Source organism: Salvia splendens, chromosome 8, assembly GCF_004379255.2.
Source record: "Salvia splendens isolate huo1 chromosome 8, SspV2, whole genome shotgun sequence".
Taxonomy (NCBI): domain Eukaryota; kingdom Viridiplantae; phylum Streptophyta; class Magnoliopsida; order Lamiales; family Lamiaceae; genus Salvia; species Salvia splendens.
The window spans coordinates 31,469,815-31,488,005 of NC_056039.1; the positions used below are offsets into that span (position 1 = coordinate 31,469,815).

The following is an 18,191-nucleotide window of genomic DNA, read 5'->3' on the forward strand; positions in this document are numbered from 1 at the left end:
CAAATAGTATATAGATATTCCCACATAGAATACTCAAAGAAACCTAGCAAAGAAATAGAAATAAAATGAGATGGTGGGATGTGGTGGATATTATCTTTGCGCTTGGGGCAATGATGCAGCTAGTGAGGTTCTAACCGAGGCGCGTCTATTGCTGGTTGAAAACTATTTCCAAACCCCCTCTTCAACCTGAGCTTGACTCGGGTGGTCGAGAATTTCTGGAATGGTGCCCAATTTTGGGTATAATTTCTATACATGTATAACATAAAATTAAATATAGTCAAATCAATGATTTTCATAATCAAGCATAAGCATATCATGTTTGCAATGATCTATATGAACTTTGTTTTACCCTTATAAATGGTATTAGCTTGTCTCTCGTCTCATCGTATTTTGCGTGCAATGTTAATTGAATAGTTAGTAGGAGTTACTAAAATTGATGTACTTTATAAAGTTGCATGTCCGTAAAGTTGTATGAACTACAACACCTTTTCTTCTGGTGTATAATATCATAATGGGATTAGCATTAAGTCTTCGAACTCTTAAAATCGCTTTCTCAATTATTCTGTTTAACATTGTTCAATTTTTATTCTTGATGAAATTTATAGAAATGTTTTATTTCATCTCAAGATTTGTGACTAATGAGTGTGAAGCAATATTCCCACATAGAATACACAAAGAAACTTGGCAAAGAAATATACATATAAAATGAGATGGTGGGATGTGGTGGATATTATCTTTGCGCTTGGGGCAATGATGCAGCTAGTGAGGTTCTAACCGAGGCGCGTCTATTGCTGGTTGAAAACTATTTCCAAACCCCCTCTTCAACCTGAGCTTGACTCGGGTGGTCGAGAATTTCTGGAAGGGTGCCCTATTTTGGGTATCGCCCTACAAATCTAGTCTTTAATTTCTATACATGTATAACATAAAAGTTAATATAGTCAAATCAATGATTTTCATAACAAGCATAAGCATATAATGTTTGCAATGATCTATATGAACTTTGTTTTACCCTTGTAAATGGTATTAGCTTGTCTCTCGTCTCATAGTATTTTACGTGCAATGTTAATTGAATAGTTAGTAGGAGTAACTAAAATTGATGTACTTTATAAAGTTGCATGTCCATAAAGTTGTATGAACTACAACACCTTTTCTTCCGGTGTATAATATCATAATGGGATTAGTATTAAGTCTTCGAACTCTTAAAATCGTTTTCTCAATTATTCTGTTTAACATTGTTCAATGTTTATTCTTGATGAAATTTATAGAAATGTTTTATTTCATCTCAAGATTTGTGACTAATGAGTGTGAAGCAATATTCCCACATAGAATACACAAAGAAACTTGGCAAAGAAATATACATATAAATTAAGATGGTGGGATGTGGTGGATATTATCTTTGCGCTTGGGGCAATGATGCAGCTAGTGAGGTTCTAACCGAGGCGCGTCTATTGCTGGTTGAAACCTATTTCCAAACCCCCTCTTTAACCTGAGCTTGACTCGGGTGGTCGAGAATTTCTGGAAGGGTGCCCAATTTTGGGTATCGCCCAACAAATGTAGTCTTTAATTTCAATACATGTATAACATAAAATTTAATATAGTCAAATCAATGATTTTCATAATCAAGCATAAGCATATCATGTTTGCAATGATCTATATGAACTTTGTTTTACCCTTGTAAATGGTATTAGCTTGTCTCTCGTCTCATCGTATTTAGCGTGCAATGTTAATTGAATAGTTAGTAGGAGTAACTAAAATTGATGTACTTTATAAAGTTGCATGTCCGTAAAGTTGTATGAACTACAACACCTTTTCTTCCGGTGTACAATATCATAATGGGATTAGTATTAAGTCTTCGAACTCTTAAAATCGCTTTCTCAATTATTCTGTTTAACATTGTTCAATTTTTATTCTTGATGAAATTTATAGAAATGTTTTATTTCATCTCAAGATTTGTGACTAATGAGTGTGAAGCAATATTCCCACATAGAATACACAAAGAAACTTGGCAAAGAAATATACATATAAAATGAGATGGTGGGATGTGGTGGATATTATCTTTGCGCTTGGGGCAATGATGCAGCTAGTGAGGTTCTAACCGAGGCGCGTCTATTGCTGGTTGAAAACTATTTCCAAACCCCCTCTTCAACCTGAGCTTGACTCGGGTGGTCGAGAATTTCTGGAAGGGTGCCCTATTTTGGGTATCGCCCTACAAATCTAGTCTTTAATTTCTATACATGTATAACATAAAAGTTAATATAGTCAAATCAATGATTTTCATAATCAAGCATAAGCATATCATGTTTGTAATGATCTATATGAACTTTGTTTTACCCTTGTAAATGGTATTAGCTTGTCTCTCGTCTCATCGTATTTTGCGTGCAATGTTAATTGAATAGTTAGTAGGAGTTACTAAAATTGATGTACTTTATAAAGTTGCATGTCCGTAAAGTTGTATGAACTACAACACCTTTTCTTCTGGTGTATAATATCATAATGGGATTAGTATTAAGTCTTCGAACTCTTAAAATCGCTTTCTCAATTATTCTGTTTAACATTGTTCAATTTTTATTCTTGATGAAATTTATAGAAATGTTTTATTTCATCTCAAGATTTGTGACTAATGAGTGTGAATCAATATTCCCACATAGAATACACAAAGAAACTTGGCAAAGAAATATACATATAAAATGAGATGGTGGGATGTGGTGGATATTATCTTTGCGCTTGGGGCAATGATGCAGCTAGTGAGGTTCTAACCGAGGCGCGTCTATTGCTGGTTGAAAACTATTTCCAAACCCCCTCTTCAACCTGAGCTTGACTCGGGTGGTCGAGAATTTCTGGAAGGGTGCCCTATTTTGGGTATCGCCATATCATGTTTGCAATGATCTATATGAACTTTGTTTTACCCTTGTAAATGGTATTAGCTTGTCTCTCGTCTCATCGTATTTTGTGTGCAATGTTAATTGAATAGTTAGTAGGAGTTACTAAAATTGATGTACTTTATAAAGTTGCATGTCCGTAAAGTTGTATGAACTACAACACCTTTTCTTCTGGTGTATAATATCATAATGGGATTAGTATTAAGTCTTCGAACTCTTAAAATCGCTTTCTCAATTATTCTGTTTAACATTGTTCAATTTTTATTCTTGATGAAATTTATAGAAATGTTTTATTTCATCTCAAGATTTGTGACTAATGAGTGTGAATCAATATTCCCACATAGAATACACAAAGAAACTTGGCAAAGAAATATACATATAAAATGAGATGGTGGGATGTGGTGGATATTATCTTTGCGCTTGGGGCAATGATGCAGCTAGTGAGGTTCTAACCGAGGCGCGTCTATTGCTGGTTGAAAACTATTTCCAAACCCCCTCTTCAACCTGAGCTTGACTCGGGTGGTTGAGAATTTCTGGAAGGGTGCCCTATTTTGGGTATCGCCCTACAAATCTAGTCTTTAATTTCTATACATGTATAACATAAAAGTTAATATAGTCAAATCAATGATTTTCATAATCAAGCATAAGCATATCATGTTTGCAATGATCTATATGAACTTTGTTTTACCCTTGTAAATGGTATTAGCTTGTCTCTCGTCTCATCGTATTTTGCGTGCAATGTTAATTGAATAGTTAGTAGGAGTTACTAAAATTGATGTACTTTATAAAGTTGCATGTCCGTAAAGTTGTATGAACTACAACACCTTTTCTTCTGGTGTATAATATCATAATGGGATTAGTATTAAGTCTTCGAACTCTTAAAATCGCTTTCTCAATTATTGTGTTTAACATTGTTCAATTTTTATTCTTGATGAAATTTATAGAAATGTTTTATTTCATCTCAAGATTTGTGACTAATGAGTGTGAAGTAATATTCCCACATAGAATACACAAAGAAACTTGGCAAAGAAATATACATATAAAATGAGATGGTGGGATGTGGTGAATATTATCTTTGCGCTTGGGGCAATGATGCAGCTAGTGAGGTTCTAACCGAGGCGCGTCTATTGCTGGTTGAAAACTATTTCCAAACCCCCTCTTCAACCTGCTTGACTCGGGTGGTCGAGAATTTCTGGAATGGTGCCCAATTTTGGGTATAATTTCTATACATGTATAACATAAAATTAAATATAGTCAAATCAATGATTTTCATAATCAAGCATAAGCATATCATGTTTGCAATGATCTATATGAACTTTGTTTTACCCTTGTAAATGGTATTAGCTTGTCTCTCGTCTCATCGTATTTAGCGTGCAATGTTAATTGAATAGTTAGTAGGAGTTACTAAAATTGATGTACTTTATAAAGTTGCATGTCCGTAAAGTTGTATGAACTACAACACCTTTTCTTCCGGTGTATAATATCATAATGTGATTAGTATTAAGTCTTCGAACTCTTAAAATCGCTTTCTCAATTATTCTGTTTAACATTGTTCAATTTTTATTCTTGATGAAATTTATAGAAATGTTTTATTTCATCTCAAGATTTGTGACTAATGAGTGTGAAGCAATATTCCCACATAGAATACACAAAGAAACTTGGCAAAGAAATATACATATAAAATGAGATGGTGGGATGTGGTGGATATTATCTTTGCGCTTGGGGCAATGATGCAGCCAGTGAGGTTCTAACCGAGGCGCGTCTATTGCTGGTTGAAAACTATTTCCAAACCCCCTCTTCAACCTGAGCTTGACTCGGGTGGTCGAGAATTTCTGGAAGGGTGCCCTATTTTGGGTATTGCCCTACAAATCTAGTCTTTAATTTCTATACATGTATAACATAAAAGTTAATATAGTCAAATCAATGATTTTCATAATCAAGCATAAACATATCATGTTTGCAATGATCTATATGAACTTTGTTTTACCCTTGTAAATGGTATTAGCTTGTCTCTCGTCTCATCGTATTTTGCGTGCAATGTTAATTGAATAGTTAGTAGGAGTTACTAAAATTGATGTACTTTATAAAGTTGCATGTCCGTAAAGTTGTATGAACTACAACACCTTTTCTTCCGGTGTATAATATCATAATGGGATTAGTATTAAGTCTTCGAACTCTTAAAATCGCTTTCTCAATTATTCTGTTTAACATTGTTCAATTTTTATTCTTGATGAAATTTATAGAAATGTTTTATTTCATCTCAAGATTTGTGACTAATGAGTGTGAAGCAATATTCCCACATAGAATACACAAAGAAACTTGGCAAAGAAATATACATATAAAATGAGATGGTGGGATGTGCTGGATATTATCTTTGCGCTTGGGGCAATGATGCAGCTAGTGAGGTTCTAACCGAGGCGCGTCTATTGCTGGTTGAAAACTATTTCCAAACCCCCTCTTTAACCTGAGCTTGACTCGGGTGGTCGAGAATTTCTGGAAGGGTGCCCAATTTTGGGTATCGCCCAACAAATGTAGTCTTTAATTTCAATACATGTATAACATAAAAGTTAATATAGTCAAATCAATGATTTTCATAATCAAGCATAAGCATATCATGTTTGCAATGATCTATATGAACTTTGTTTTACCCTTGTAAATGGTATTAGCTTGTCTCTCGTCTCATCGTATTTTGTGTGCAATGTTAATTGAATAGTTAGTAGGAGTTACTAAAATTGATGTACTTTATAAAGTTGCATGTCCGTAAAGTTGTATGAACTACAACACCTTTTCTTCTGGTGTATAATATCATAATGGGATTAGTATTAAGTCTTCGAACTCTTAAAATCGCTTTCTCAATTATTCTGTTTAACATTGTTCAATTTTTATTCTTGATGAAATTTATAGAAATGTTTTATTTCATCTCAAGATTTGTGACTAATGAGTGTGAAGCAATATTCCCACATAGAATACACAAAGAAACTTGGCAAAGAAATATACATATAAAATGAGATGGTGGGATGTGGTGGATATTATCTTTGCGCTTGGGGCAATGATGCAGCTAGTGAGGTTCTAACCGAGGCGCGTCTATTGCTGGTTGAAAACTATTTCCAAACCCCCTCTTTAACCTGAGCTTGACTCGGGTGGTCGAGAATTTCTGGAAGGGTGCCCAATTTTGGGTATCGCCCAACAAATGTAGTCTTTAATTTCAATACATGTATAACACAAAATTTAATATAGTCAAATCAATGATTTTCATAATCAAGCATAAGCATATCATGTTTGCAATGATCTATATGAACTTTGTTTTACCCTTGTAAATGGTATTAGCTTGTCTCTCGTCTCATCGTATTTTGTGTGCAATGTTAATTGAATAGTTAGTAGGAGTTACTAAAATTGATGTACTTTATAAAGTTGCATGTCCGTAAAGTTGTATGAACTACAACACCTTTTCTTCCGGTGTATAATATCATAATGGGATTAGTATTAAGTCTTCGAACTCTTAAAATCGCTTTCTCAATTATTCTGTTTAACATTGTTCAATTTTTATTCTTGATGAAATTTATAGAAATGTTTTATTTCATCTCAAGATTTGTGACTAATGAGTGTGAAGCAATATTCCCACATAGAATACACAAAGAAACTTGGCAAAGAAATATACATATAAAATGAGATGGTGGGATGTGGTGGATATTATCTTTGCGCTTGGGGCAATGATGCAGCTAGTGAGGTTCTAACCGAGGCGCGTCTATTGCTGGTTGAAAACTATTTCCAAACCCCTCTTCAACCTGAGCTTGACTCGGGTGGTCGAGAATTTCTGGAAGGGTGCCCTATTTAGGGTATCGCCCTACAAATCTAGTCTTTAATTTCTATACATGTATAACATAAAAGTTAATATAGTTAAATCAATGATTATCATAATCAAGCATAAGCATATCATGTTTGCAATGATCTATATGAACTTTGTTTTACCCTTGTAAATGGTATTAGCTTGTCTCTCGTCTCATCGTATTTTGCGTCCAATGTTAATTGAATAGTTAGTAGGAGTAACTAAAATTGATGTACTTTATAAAGTTGCATGTCCGTAAAGTTGTATGAACTACAACACCTTTTCTTCCGGTGTATAATATCATAATGGGATTAGTATTAAGTCTTCGAACTCTTAAAATCGCTTTCTCAATTATTCTGTTTAACATTGTTCAATTTTTATTCTTGATGAAATTTATAGAAATGTTTTATTTCATCTCAAGATTTGTGACTAATGAGTGTGAAGCAATATTCCCACATAGAATACACAAAGAAACTTGGCAAAGAAATATACATATAAAATGAGATGGTGGGATGTGGTGGATATTATCTTTGCGCTTGGGGCAATGATGCAGCTAGTGAGGTTCTAACCGAGGCGCGTCTATTGCTGGTTGAAAACTATTTCCAAACCCCCTCTTCAACCTGAGCTTGACTCGGGTGGTTGAGAATTTCTGGAAGGGTGCCCTATTTTGGGTATCGCCCTACAAATCTAGTCTTTAATTTCTATACATGTATAACATAAAAGTTAATATAGTCAAATCAATGATTTTCATAATCAAGCATAAGCATATCATGTTTGCAATGATCTATATGAACTTTGTTTTACCCTTGTAAATGGTATTAGCTTGTCTCTCGTCTCATCGTATTTTGCGTCCAATGTTAATTGAATAGTTAGTAGGAGTAACTAAAATTGATGTACTTTATAAAGTTGCATGTCCGTAAAGTTGTATGAACTACAACACCTTTTCTTCCGGTGTATAATATCATAATGGGATTAGTATTAAGTCTTCGAACTCTTAAAATCGCTTTCTCAATTATTCTGTTTAACATTGTTCAATTTTTATTCTTGATGAAATTTATAGAAATGTTTTATTTCATCTCAAGATTTGTGACTAATGAGTGTGAAACAATATTCCCACATAGAATACACAAAGAAACTTGGCAAAGAAATATACATATAAAATGAGATGGTGGGATGTGGTGGATATTATCTTTGCGCTTGGGGCAATGATGCAGCTAGTGAGGTTCTAACCGAGGCGCGTCTATTGCTGGTTGAAAACTATTTCCAAACCCCCTCTTCAACCTGAGCTTGACTCGGGTGGTCGAGAATTTCTGGAAGGGTGCCCTATTTTGGGTATCGCCCTACAAATCTAGTCTTTAATTTCTATACATGTATAACATAAAAGTTAATATAGTCAAATCAATGATTTTCATAATCAAGCATAAGCATATCATGTTTGCAATGATCTATATGAACTTTGTTTTACCCTTGTAAATGGTATTAGCTTGTCTCTCGTCTCATCGTATTTTGCGTCCAATGTTAATTGAATAGTTAGTAGGAGTAACTAAAATTGATGTACTTTATAAAGTTGCATGTCCGTAAAGTTGTATGAACTACAACACCTTTTCTTCCGGTGTATAATATCATAATGGGATTAGTATTAAGTCTTCGAACTCTTAAAATCGCTTTCTCAATTATTCTGTTTAACATTGTTCAATTTTTATTCTTGATGAAATTTATAGAAATGTTTTATTTCATCTCAAGATTTGTGACTAATGAGTGTGAATCAATATTCCCACATAGAATACACAAAGAAACTTGGCAAAGAAATATACATATAAAATGAGATGGTGGGATGTGGTGGATATTATCTTTGCGCTTGGGGCAATGATGCGGCTAGTGAGGTTCTAACCGAGGCGCGTCTATTGCTGGTTGAAAACTATTTCCAAACCCCCTCTTCAACCTGAGCTTGACTCGGGTGATTGAGAATTTCCGGAAGGGTGCCCTATTTTGGGTATCGCCCTACAAATCTAGTCTTTAATTTCTATACATGTATAACATAAAAGTTAATATAGTCAAATCAATGATTTTCATAATCAAGCATAAGCATATCATGTTTGCAATGATCTATATGAACTTTGTTTTACCCTTGTAAATGGTATTAGCTTGTCTCTCGTCTCATCGTATTTTGCGTCCAATGTTAATTGAATAGTTAGTAGGAGTAACTAAAATTGATGTACTTTATAAAGTTGCATGTCCATAAAGTTGTATGAACTACAACACCTTTTCTTCCGGTGTATAATATCATAATGGGATTAGTATTAAGTCTTCGAACTCTTAAAATCGTTTTCTCAATTATTCTGTTTAACATTGTTCAATGTTTATTCTTGATGAAATTTATAGAAATGTTTTATTTCATCTCAAGATTTGTGACTAATGAGTGTGAAGCAATATTCCCACATAGAATACACAAAGAAACTTGGCAAAGAAATATACATATAAAATGAGATGGTGGGATGTGGTGGATATTATCTTTGCGCTTGGGGCAATGATGCAGCTAGTGAGGTTCTAACCGAGGCGCGTCTATTGCTGGTTGAAAACTATTTCCAAACCCCCTCTTCAACCTGAGCTTGACTCGGGTGGTTGAGAATTTCTGGAAGGGTGCCCTATTTTGGGTATCGCCCTACAAATCTAGTCTTTAATTTCTATACATGTATAACATAAAAGTTAATATAGTCAAATCAATGATTTTCATAATCAAGCATAAGCATATCATGTTTGCAATGATCTATATGAACTTTGTTTTACCCTTGTAAATGGTATTAGCTTGTCTCTCGTCTCATCGTATTTTGCGTGCAATGTTAATTGAATAGTTAGTAGGAGTTACTAAAATTGATGTACTTTATAAAGTTGCATGTCCGTAAAGTTGTATGAACTACAACACCTTTTCTTCTGGTGTATAATATCATAATGGGATTAGCATTAAGTCTTCGAACTCTTAAAATCGCTTTCTCGATTATTTTGTTTAACATTGTTCTTGATGAAATTTATAGAAATGTTCTATTTCATCTCAAGATTTATGACTAATGAGTGTGAAGGAAATAGTAGACATTTGTCACATTCCCACACGGAATACATGAAGAAATCTAGCAAATAAATAGGTACGGAGTATATAAAATGTTCTAACTGAGGCGCGTTTATTATTGGTTGAAAACTATTTTTAAACCCCCTTTTCACCCCGGGCTTGACTTGGACTATCGAGAATAAGATTGTAGATTTATGAATAAGATTTATGAATAAGGTATGTTAAACAAATTGTAGATTTTCCCACATGGACTACTTGACAATACCAAGTAATGAAATGAGTATTTCTGGTAGGACTTCCTTTAAAATTGTACAATTTTAAAATTATAACCTCAATTGAAAATTTATTGATATGCACGAAACTAAAATTTGGGATAAATTCCCAAATTTGTGAAAATAAATAAATAAATAAATAAATAAATAAAAATTCACTATTTACAGACGATTAATATTTCTATTAAAAGAAAAAAGTCGTCAATATCAGAGCTAACAAATCCAACTGCTTCACACTGCTCTCCACACCATTACATTGATTCCATCGACGCCCAAATCCGCTCACCTCCGCCATGCAAGCCCTCCAATCCACCTCCCTCCATCCTTCCCCCCTCGAATCCCTCCGCCGCTCAAGGCAGCACTCCCCCGCTCTACCCAGCAACAATGCCAGGGCCCCAGCTAAGAGGCGCCCTTTCGCAATTTCCGCAGCCGCCACGGCGCCCAAGCGCGAGACGGACCCCAAGAAGCGCGTGGTCATCACCGGAATGGGGCTCGTCACCGTGTTCGGGAACGACGTGGACGCCTACTACGAGAAGCTGCTGGCCGGTGAGAGCGGCATCACTCTGATTGACCGCTTCGACGCCTCCAAATTCCCCACGCGCTTCGGCGGCCAGATTAGGGGGTTCAAAGCCGATGGATATATTGACGGCAAAAACGATCGGAGATTGGACGATTGTTTGAGGTACTGCATTGTTGCGGGGAAGAAGGCGCTCGAGAGCGCGGATCTCGGCGGCGAGAAGCTTGACAAGGTATTCATGATTTCCGCTGCTCAATTCGGTTTTATTTTGGAGTGTTCTGCTTTTAATCAGGTGTTTCCAGGTTGAATTTTGCTTAGTTATGTTTCGAGCTTTTGTTGATTTCTTCTTGAGTGGTTGGTTGGCTGGTTGTATGAATGCATGCTGAACACTAAAAATTATGGTTTGGTTTTGCTTTTTAACATCGGTGGTTCTGAAAAAGAGTTCTTTCCTTCTTAATCGAAACTTTTCCTTCTTGTTCACTGTGTTACACAAACTAGCCTACACACCAGTTTTATTTTGCTTCCCTATAGATTTTGTGATAGGAAGCCTGAAATTTGATGTTTCGGCTTCATTTTTGAGAATAAACTTGACTGATTTTTTTGGTTGGTTTTTAGAACCTTTTAAAGTCACGTGATCTGAAAAAGTTAGTGGTTTTGTTCTAACTGCAGATTGACAAGGTTCGAGCTGGTGTTCTAGTTGGGACAGGGATGGGAGGTCTTAGTGTATTTTCTGACGGTGTTCAGGCTCTAATTGAGAAGGGTCACAGGAAGATTACTCCATTTTTCATACCTTATGCCATAACGAACATGGGATCTGCATTGCTAGCAATTGATCTTGGCTTGATGGGGCCAAACTATTCAATTTCAACTGCTTGTGCTACTTCAAATTATTGCTTTTATGCAGCTGCGAATCACATTCGTAGAGGTGAAGCAGATTTGATGGTAGTAGGTGGGACTGAAGCTGCCATTATACCAATTGGACTGGGAGGTTTTGTTGCATGCAGAGCTCTATCTCAAAGAAACGATGACCCAAAAACTGCTTCTAGGCCTTGGGACCAAGATCGAGATGGCTTTGTGATGGGTGAAGGTGCTGGAGTCTTGGTAAGTTAGCTTCTCTGTATGTGTGTGTGTGTGAGAGGTTGGAATCATTAACTTACTGTGCGGTGAAATAATTGACATTTTGTAGGACTTTAACTCATATGCTGAGATGTGTTAATTGGAACATGCAACTTGCCTTGATCTTATTAAACCAACTGCATGTGAGGAGTGACTGGGAATATTTGAGTGTCTTTCTCTCCTCTTGTGTACAGTGTACTGCATATATATATGTATGTGTCAATGTGTGTACATATTCATATTGGGTTGGTGATATAGCTATTCGGTTGAGTTGGAATAGGACTGGTTGTGTTTAGGAGTTATGAGTCATATGAGAGCTACAGGTGTTGCTCCACACATTCAAATGCACGTAAAATTAAAACATGAGTGCATCATGGAGCACATCAAGCCTGTATAAGGATAAGGGACATGGTTTAGTTGAAACACGAACAATGATTTTTTTTTAGCAAAAGTAAAGAAAGGCAGTTAAGAGCCTCTAGTACTACTTTTTCTTCAGTTTTCCCCTCCATTTCTTCTTTTTATTTCTTTATAAGTATTGGAAGAATTTTATCATTTTATATTAGTCTCTCACTATCAATAGATTAATCTTAATCTTCCTCTAAAAGTTTGTGGTAGATGCTGTATGTGTTAACAAGGTTGATGCTGAGCATACTACCAATCTATCTGAATGCCAATTGCTTGACCTTATATTTTTGTCAAATTATTCGGCAGGTTATGGAAAGTTTGGAGCATGCAATGAAACGAGATGCGCCAATAATTGCAGAGTATTTGGGTGGTGCTGTAACTTGTGATGCTTATCACATGACTGATCCCAGGGCTGATGGGCTTGGTGTCTCTTCATGCATCCTGGATGCCCTTCAAGATGCTGGTGTCTCTCCTGAGGAGGTGTGCTTTCATCCCAAACAAATCATTTGTGTTTTCTGTTTATCTTTCCTGATTATTCTCATCAGCATATTAATAGTACAGGGAATTTTCCAAGTGTGTGAACTCCACTTTGTTTCATTTTGTTGTTATTTTGTAAGAGTAGACTGTCTAATTTGTTTATTCATTACCAACCTTTTCCTCTGTTCCTGAATCTGGAAATTGATACTGCACCCCTCAGAAATATTGACTGTCAATCTGATATTCTGGAAAAGAATTGTTGATGCTAATAGATATCACTGGAGAAAAGTGTAACTCAATCTCGGTATACAGTTCATTCTTGGGGTCATCTAAAATGTTGTTGCCTTGAATTCGTTCAGGTTAACTATATAAACGCCCATGCAACTTCCACCCTTGTTGGTGATTTAGCAGAGATAAATGCTATTAAGAAGGTATTCAAGGACACTTCAGAAATAAAAATCAATGCTACTAAGGTAAGCCCCCGACTTTAAGCTCTGTATTTTTATTCTATGCTCGTGTTCTTTTCTCGAGCACGTGGCATGGTAATGGCAGACTTCTCACTTTTTCATGTTGTTCCAGTCAATGATAGGGCACTGCCTAGGTGCTGCTGGTGGTTTGGAAGCCATTGCAACAGTGAAAGCGATCACGACAGGCTGGCTTCACCCTTCGATAAATCAATTCGTAAGTCCCCCATGCCAATGCGATTAAAATGGGGTGGTTATTTCAGATACAGCCACCCTCTTTTAGAGAGATTTATAACTCATCTCTCCTCGTCAACATTAACAATCGTCTATAATTACTGATACAGAATCCAGAGCCTTCCGTTGAGTTTGACACTGTAGCAAACGAGAAGAAGCAACATGAAGTCAATGTTGGTAAGACGCTTCCCAACTCCAATTCCCTACGTACATCACTGTTATCTCTCTCGTATAGAGACATTGCAGGCCTGGTCTTTAATTTTTTTTGTGATCGTTATCATATGCAGCGATTTCAAATTCATTTGGATTTGGTGGACACAACTCTGTTGTAGCATTTTCTGCATTCAAGCCCTGATGAGACTGTTTGAAATCTACCATACATATGGGTGATTCGGTAATCTAAAAGAGGGATTTTTGCATTCTTTGGTGTGAGTTTAGCTTTTAGTTTGAGGACTATTGTAATTTATCTCTCTCTCTCTCTGCGGCTGTTTTAGATGTTAAAGCGCAACACTTTGATGAATGTGTATGCATTTTATGTCATCTTTTGACAGTTCATTATGTTCACAATACAACTTCCTCCATTCACCAAAAATAATTCAATTGAGAATTTAGAATTAAACACTCTAATTTTAATTTTACATATTCAGTTCATAGGAAATGTTTCATTATTGTTTCATATAAATACAAAAAAAGTTTGTAGTTTACTTGAATAATTCAAAAAAGTTTCATTTATATGTCATTTTAATACATTTTGTCGAAATACCGTACCAATCCGTCCATAATTATGTCATGCGTATATTTAGAGCATCTCCAATAGGTTAGGACGTCAAATAGTCCTCAAATAGCCTTCACACTGCCACATCATCAACACTACAATTCTCTTGCCACATCAGCTTGCCACATCAACTGGACATCAAATAGCCCTCACATAGCCTTCACACTACCTATCCACATCACTAATAACAATTATATAATTTAATTTACACTCGTATCAACATACGGAATTTAATTTACGAGACAAATACGGAAAATTCGAATAATAATATTAAAATTTAAAAAGTACATTAATTTTTTAAAAAAAAGTACAATAATTAAAAAAATTACATATAAAAAATTACATAAATTTGCATAAAAACTAACGCCTTGCAATCCTCCGCGCCCACAACTCTTCAACTAAATCCTTTTGCAGTCGAATATGAGCCTCCGTCTGACGCATGTCGGCATGTGCTTGGAGGAGAGCTTCTTCATCGTGCGGTACCCCACCTCGTACGTTGGCGGTGGTGACGCCGTGGCTTGGACCTGCTTCATTATCGTCGGTGGCCCAATCAGTCAGTTGTACACCTTCATCTTCGACGATCATGTTGTGCATGATAATACATGCGTACATTATATCAGCAATGCAGTCGACATGCCACAAACGCGCGTTCAACGCGTATATATAGTGTTTTCGAAAAACAAAAAAAAAATTTAAATCCGACGCCGGTTTGGTGCCGATCCGGGACGCACAATGGCGCCCGTGAGGATCGGCGTCGGAACCGGCGTCGGAACAGGCGTCAGCGCGGGAATCGGCATGGCGACGCCGATTTTGACGCCGATTTCGCCGACGCCGGTTCCAATGGTTCGGCGTCAAACCGGCGTCGGCGAAAAATCGGCGTCGCGGTGGTGACGCCGGTTATTGGAGATGCTCTTAGACATCAGTAATTTTTTGCCTATCTAATGTATAAAACGTGAAATAATGAAGAAATTTTTTTTATGGATATGATAAAGATGAGATATTTTGTACCAAACATTTTATGTTTTAGAGTAGCAAAAAGTTGATGTGTAAATATAGTTGACAAAATTATTAAAATGAATTGTTTTATGAAACAAGTTGTATACAAATTCACGAACCATATTCAAAACTAAAATTTCCCTGATCGGTCGCTGCAGCAAGCAAGCGGCGTCGCCGGCGAGATGGTAAAAATCAAAACTAGAAGTTGTTCAACTTCCTCAGCTTCGGCTTCTAGGTAAAACGAGTTACAGATAGTTTTAGTTTTTCACTCATATTTTCAGTTTCCACTGTCCGCCCTAAATGTTCTGATCCAACTTTTTTTCTTCAGCCAAAGGAAAATTGGTTTGGCAGGAGATACCAAGAAGGCTGCAAGGAAGAAGACGGCGCGAAAAAAGGTATCAAGAATTGACGCCTTGAAGCCCAAGAAACCTCCCACGGCCTTCTTCTATTTCATGTACGCCTTTCCTTTGGATATGATTGTCAGTTATATGTACAATTTTTTTCATTGGAAATTATGTATGCTAAGATTTCTTTTCATAGAAATGGCTCATGGAATTTGTATTGCGTTTGGTTTCTACCTCAATATATGATTCGTAGTGTGTTTGGCTTGATTTTGTAAGTATTTTATTTAGAGTGCAATAATTAGGTCATACTATTTGAAATACTTTGGAGCAGAGAAGGTGTGGTATTCTCGAATGTCTGTTTTTTTTGTTAAGGCGAATGAAATATGGGTAGAAAACACTTGAAGATAGTGAATTTTTTTTATTAGTTTCTCAAGTTGAATTCAGTTCAAGTTCCATGTGTCGAAAACAGTTGTTACTTTTGACGGTGTTATACTCCTTGGTTGTACTTGCTTGCTTAGGTTAATGGTAAACTTGGTTGATGCATGAGGGTGCTAAACTTTTATCGATGCATTTGCTTAATATATGAAACAACTTGTTGTGGTTGAATAGTTTGTCGGAGATTTTAAGCATAACACACTTTCTTTTCTCCTTTTAGTACAAAAATGGGTTTATCCGAATTTACTAATTCTTGAGAAGATACTGAAAACTTGCACTGATAACATTAACACCTCTCCTCCATGAACTTTTAATGTTCCAGGGAGGATTTTCGTAAGGAATACCGAGACGCTAATCCTGATATCAAGTCAATGCGCAATGTATGTACTGAAGGGACCTGATAGTCATATAGATTACATCATTTGTTGTTCTTTTGTTTCTGGATTAGTTTCATTCATGGTTACTCTGTTTTTGCAGATTGGGAAAGCATGTGGGGAGAAGTGGAAAACAATGACATATGAGGTTTATGATCTAACTTTTACTGGATTATGGATTCATGTTGATAACTAGTGACTAATTTTGTGATTTGAGGATAATTATGCTCTCTTGAAACTTTATTATATAGACAAATTGAAATATATATAAGAGAAAAGGTATGCGCTTCTCCTTCAACTTTATTTAGATGAGGCAGTAGATCCCATTTTGGTGCAAAATCAAAATTAATTTCCTCTTTCATGTCTTTTCATGGTGCTCTTCCTTTAACTTGGTTGCTATAAGCATGATTTGAAGATGTTCACTTAAGATTAAAGTTTGAGCATTCACATGAAGTGGATAGATACAGTGGATGAAGCACTGTTGTGATTTCTGATGCTTTATGGTTTCTGATCTGTAGGAAAAGGTGAAGTACTATGATATTGCCACTGAAAAACGAGCAGAGTTTGATATAGCTATGACAAACTTCACTAAGAAAAAGGTAAAACATAGACATTTCCACCTTTGTTGCCTGTCCTATATTCCTCCATGATAGAGGGACCAAAAACAAAAGGTAATTATTGTTAGACATATGCCAGCTTAACATTATAAACAATTTGCAGGAAAGTGGGGAATTTGATGAAGATGATTTGCACCTTGATGATGACTCGGATTTTGATGGATGAAACTGTTACGATAGGGTACAACTCTCAACTGTCGATGCCACCTCTCTCAACTCTGAATTATCTATCCGTATCTGTGTAATGTCCTGTGCAGTAAACTCAAGTAGTTTTAGGGATATCACAGTCTCGAGTATCTGATTAAATTTAATTGGTCTCCTTACCCTAAATGTACAAGCGAGATCACGACTGCAGGAGTCAGAAGTGTTCAAAACCTTGCTGTATCTTGTTAAATCTTCTCCATTTCATTATTGCAGTTTCCCTCTCTGTTGCATGATTCAAGTGCTGGGAGTTGCCTTTTGTAAATTGATGGTTTGAAGTTTGAACTGTATCTTCAGCATCAATTAAGATTACACACACACATTGTATTTTGTATATTTTGGTTTAAAGAAATCAAGAATTAGTGCTTCAGTACATCCTTAGAAGTATAGATGATTAGTGCACCAAAATTGAACATATAGATGATTAATGTGACAGTATACAGAAGTAACAAAACTCCAAGCTGTGTGTAAACTTTATTCATTCATTTTTCAAAGAATTTGAGTGCTACTATAATTTCTTGAAATCCGGCCAGATACAAGAGGTAATGACACGACTGTGTGTGTGTTTTGTTTGTGGGTCGTATATAGACATGCATGGTTAACCGGAACCGGACTAGAATCAGCAGCTTCAGCTCTTGTCAGGAGGGTGCCTTGATGCAGGTCATCACCGCGCGCTGCCCCTAGAGGCATACACTACACCATGGACGAAGACGTCTGCGTTTCTCATCGTTCCCTTCCACAAGCAGAGGAGCGTGGAAGGGGAGATGGGAGGACAACAATCTGCCCATCCACAGCATCAACAAGGGCATGGAAGGGGGGCGCTGAGTCGCAGGACTAGGCGTAGAACGTCGAGGTCCTGTTCTTCGAGGACCACGGCCGTGAGGCGGATGGCCGATGAGATGGACATGAAGCTCACGGTTGTGAGGTCCGCACCGAGCTCGGAGGCTAATGAGTGAGAAAAGCCATGTGAGCGTGGAAATGGATAGGGATTAGGGAGAGAGAGGTGGTAGATGATGATTATGAGTACAAATTTAGAAACACAGCTGCTGACAGCGGTAACTGATTGAACCTAGTAGTCTGTCTCTTGTCAATTTTGAACCATCAGCATTCAGCAGATAGATTCTAATGATTTTACATAAGATGCTCTTGCTGCAAGATTCTACTACTACTCCATCCATCCCTAAGACCATCAGCA

At 36.4% G+C, this 18,191-nt stretch overlaps 2 protein-coding genes, 13 non-coding genes and 2 pseudogenes across 16 annotated transcripts; all 17 read left to right on the top strand.

Moving 5' to 3' along the window:
- Positions 1-92: 92 nt before the first annotated feature.
- On the top strand, positions 93-232 carry LOC121746283 (annotated as a pseudogene).
- A 500-nt stretch (positions 233-732) lies between these two features.
- LOC121746278 lies at positions 733-885 on the top strand. Its single transcript, XR_006038981.1, has one exon. It is a non-coding gene; the product is annotated as a U4 spliceosomal RNA (small nuclear RNA).
- A 507-nt stretch (positions 886-1,392) lies between these two features.
- LOC121746288 lies at positions 1,393-1,545 on the top strand. The gene has a single exon (XR_006038989.1). It is a non-coding gene; the product is annotated as a U4 spliceosomal RNA (small nuclear RNA).
- Positions 1,546-2,053: 508 nt separating this feature from the next.
- Positions 2,054-2,206, top strand: LOC121746279. The gene has a single exon (XR_006038982.1). It is a non-coding gene; the product is annotated as a U4 spliceosomal RNA (small nuclear RNA).
- Positions 2,207-2,714: 508 nt separating this feature from the next.
- On the top strand, positions 2,715-2,867 carry LOC121746280. Its single transcript, XR_006038983.1, has one exon. It is a non-coding gene; the product is annotated as a U4 spliceosomal RNA (small nuclear RNA).
- Positions 2,868-3,289: 422 nt separating this feature from the next.
- Positions 3,290-3,442, top strand: LOC121746275. Its single transcript, XR_006038978.1, has one exon. It is a non-coding gene; the product is annotated as a U4 spliceosomal RNA (small nuclear RNA).
- Positions 3,443-3,950: 508 nt separating this feature from the next.
- Positions 3,951-4,088, top strand: LOC121746287 (annotated as a pseudogene).
- Positions 4,089-4,588: 500 nt separating this feature from the next.
- Positions 4,589-4,741, top strand: LOC121746274. The gene has a single exon (XR_006038977.1). It is a non-coding gene; the product is annotated as a U4 spliceosomal RNA (small nuclear RNA).
- A 508-nt stretch (positions 4,742-5,249) lies between these two features.
- LOC121746284 lies at positions 5,250-5,402 on the top strand. The gene has a single exon (XR_006038986.1). It is a non-coding gene; the product is annotated as a U4 spliceosomal RNA (small nuclear RNA).
- Positions 5,403-5,910: 508 nt separating this feature from the next.
- On the top strand, positions 5,911-6,063 carry LOC121746285. Its single transcript, XR_006038987.1, has one exon. It is a non-coding gene; the product is annotated as a U4 spliceosomal RNA (small nuclear RNA).
- A 508-nt stretch (positions 6,064-6,571) lies between these two features.
- On the top strand, positions 6,572-6,723 carry LOC121746286. Its single transcript, XR_006038988.1, has one exon. It is a non-coding gene; the product is annotated as a U4 spliceosomal RNA (small nuclear RNA).
- A 508-nt stretch (positions 6,724-7,231) lies between these two features.
- Positions 7,232-7,384, top strand: LOC121746276. Its single transcript, XR_006038979.1, has one exon. It is a non-coding gene; the product is annotated as a U4 spliceosomal RNA (small nuclear RNA).
- Positions 7,385-7,892: 508 nt separating this feature from the next.
- Positions 7,893-8,045, top strand: LOC121746282. The gene has a single exon (XR_006038985.1). It is a non-coding gene; the product is annotated as a U4 spliceosomal RNA (small nuclear RNA).
- Positions 8,046-8,553: 508 nt separating this feature from the next.
- Positions 8,554-8,706, top strand: LOC121746289. The gene has a single exon (XR_006038990.1). It is a non-coding gene; the product is annotated as a U4 spliceosomal RNA (small nuclear RNA).
- A 508-nt stretch (positions 8,707-9,214) lies between these two features.
- LOC121746277 lies at positions 9,215-9,367 on the top strand. Its single transcript, XR_006038980.1, has one exon. It is a non-coding gene; the product is annotated as a U4 spliceosomal RNA (small nuclear RNA).
- An 897-nt stretch (positions 9,368-10,264) lies between these two features.
- Positions 10,265-13,958, top strand: LOC121745560 (3-oxoacyl-[acyl-carrier-protein] synthase I, chloroplastic-like). The gene is made up of 7 exons (XM_042139519.1): positions 10,265-10,790; positions 11,228-11,659; positions 12,386-12,559; positions 12,916-13,029; positions 13,136-13,237; positions 13,365-13,431; positions 13,542-13,958. Exons 1-7 carry the CDS (start codon positions 10,335-10,337, stop codon positions 13,607-13,609), a joined length of 1,413 nt encoding a protein of 470 aa, XP_041995453.1. The 5' UTR covers positions 10,265-10,334; the 3' UTR covers positions 13,610-13,958.
- A 1,111-nt stretch (positions 13,959-15,069) lies between these two features.
- On the top strand, positions 15,070-17,369 carry LOC121743410 (high mobility group B protein 14-like). Of its 2 annotated transcripts, XM_042136713.1 has the most exons (7): positions 15,070-15,260; positions 15,354-15,479; positions 16,127-16,184; positions 16,282-16,326; positions 16,697-16,777; positions 16,899-16,976; positions 17,213-17,369. In XM_042136713.1, the coding sequence occupies exons 1-6, from the start codon at positions 15,208-15,210 to the stop codon at positions 16,959-16,961; spliced, it is 426 nt and encodes a 141-aa protein (XP_041992647.1). In that variant the 5' UTR covers positions 15,070-15,207; the 3' UTR covers positions 16,962-16,976; positions 17,213-17,369. The 2 variants fall into 2 exon arrangements, with proteins under 2 accessions (XP_041992647.1, XP_041992646.1); XM_042136712.1 differs by having other exon boundaries at positions 15,071-15,260; positions 16,899-17,369.
- Positions 17,370-18,191: the final 822 nt, after the last annotated feature.

Bases quoted from the DNA above. Each gene is read 5' to 3' on its own strand.
- LOC121745560 (XM_042139519.1), top strand. From the start codon at position 10,335: ATGCAAGCCCTCCAATCCACCTCCCTCCATCCTTCCCCCCTCGAATCC. The intron at 12,560-12,915 runs GTGTGCTTTCAT...GAATTCGTTCAG, and splicing joins CTGGTGTCTCTCCTGAGGAG to GTTAACTATATAAACGCCCA. The intron at 13,030-13,135 runs GTAAGCCCCCGA...ATGTTGTTCCAG, and splicing joins TAAAAATCAATGCTACTAAG to TCAATGATAGGGCACTGCCT.
- LOC121743410 (XM_042136713.1), top strand. From the start codon at position 15,208: ATGGTAAAAATCAAAACTAGAAGTTGTTCAACTTCCTCAGCTTCGGCT. The intron at 16,185-16,281 runs GTATGTACTGAA...CTGTTTTTGCAG, and splicing joins ATATCAAGTCAATGCGCAAT to ATTGGGAAAGCATGTGGGGA. The intron at 16,778-16,898 runs GTAAAACATAGA...AACAATTTGCAG, and splicing joins CAAACTTCACTAAGAAAAAG to GAAAGTGGGGAATTTGATGA.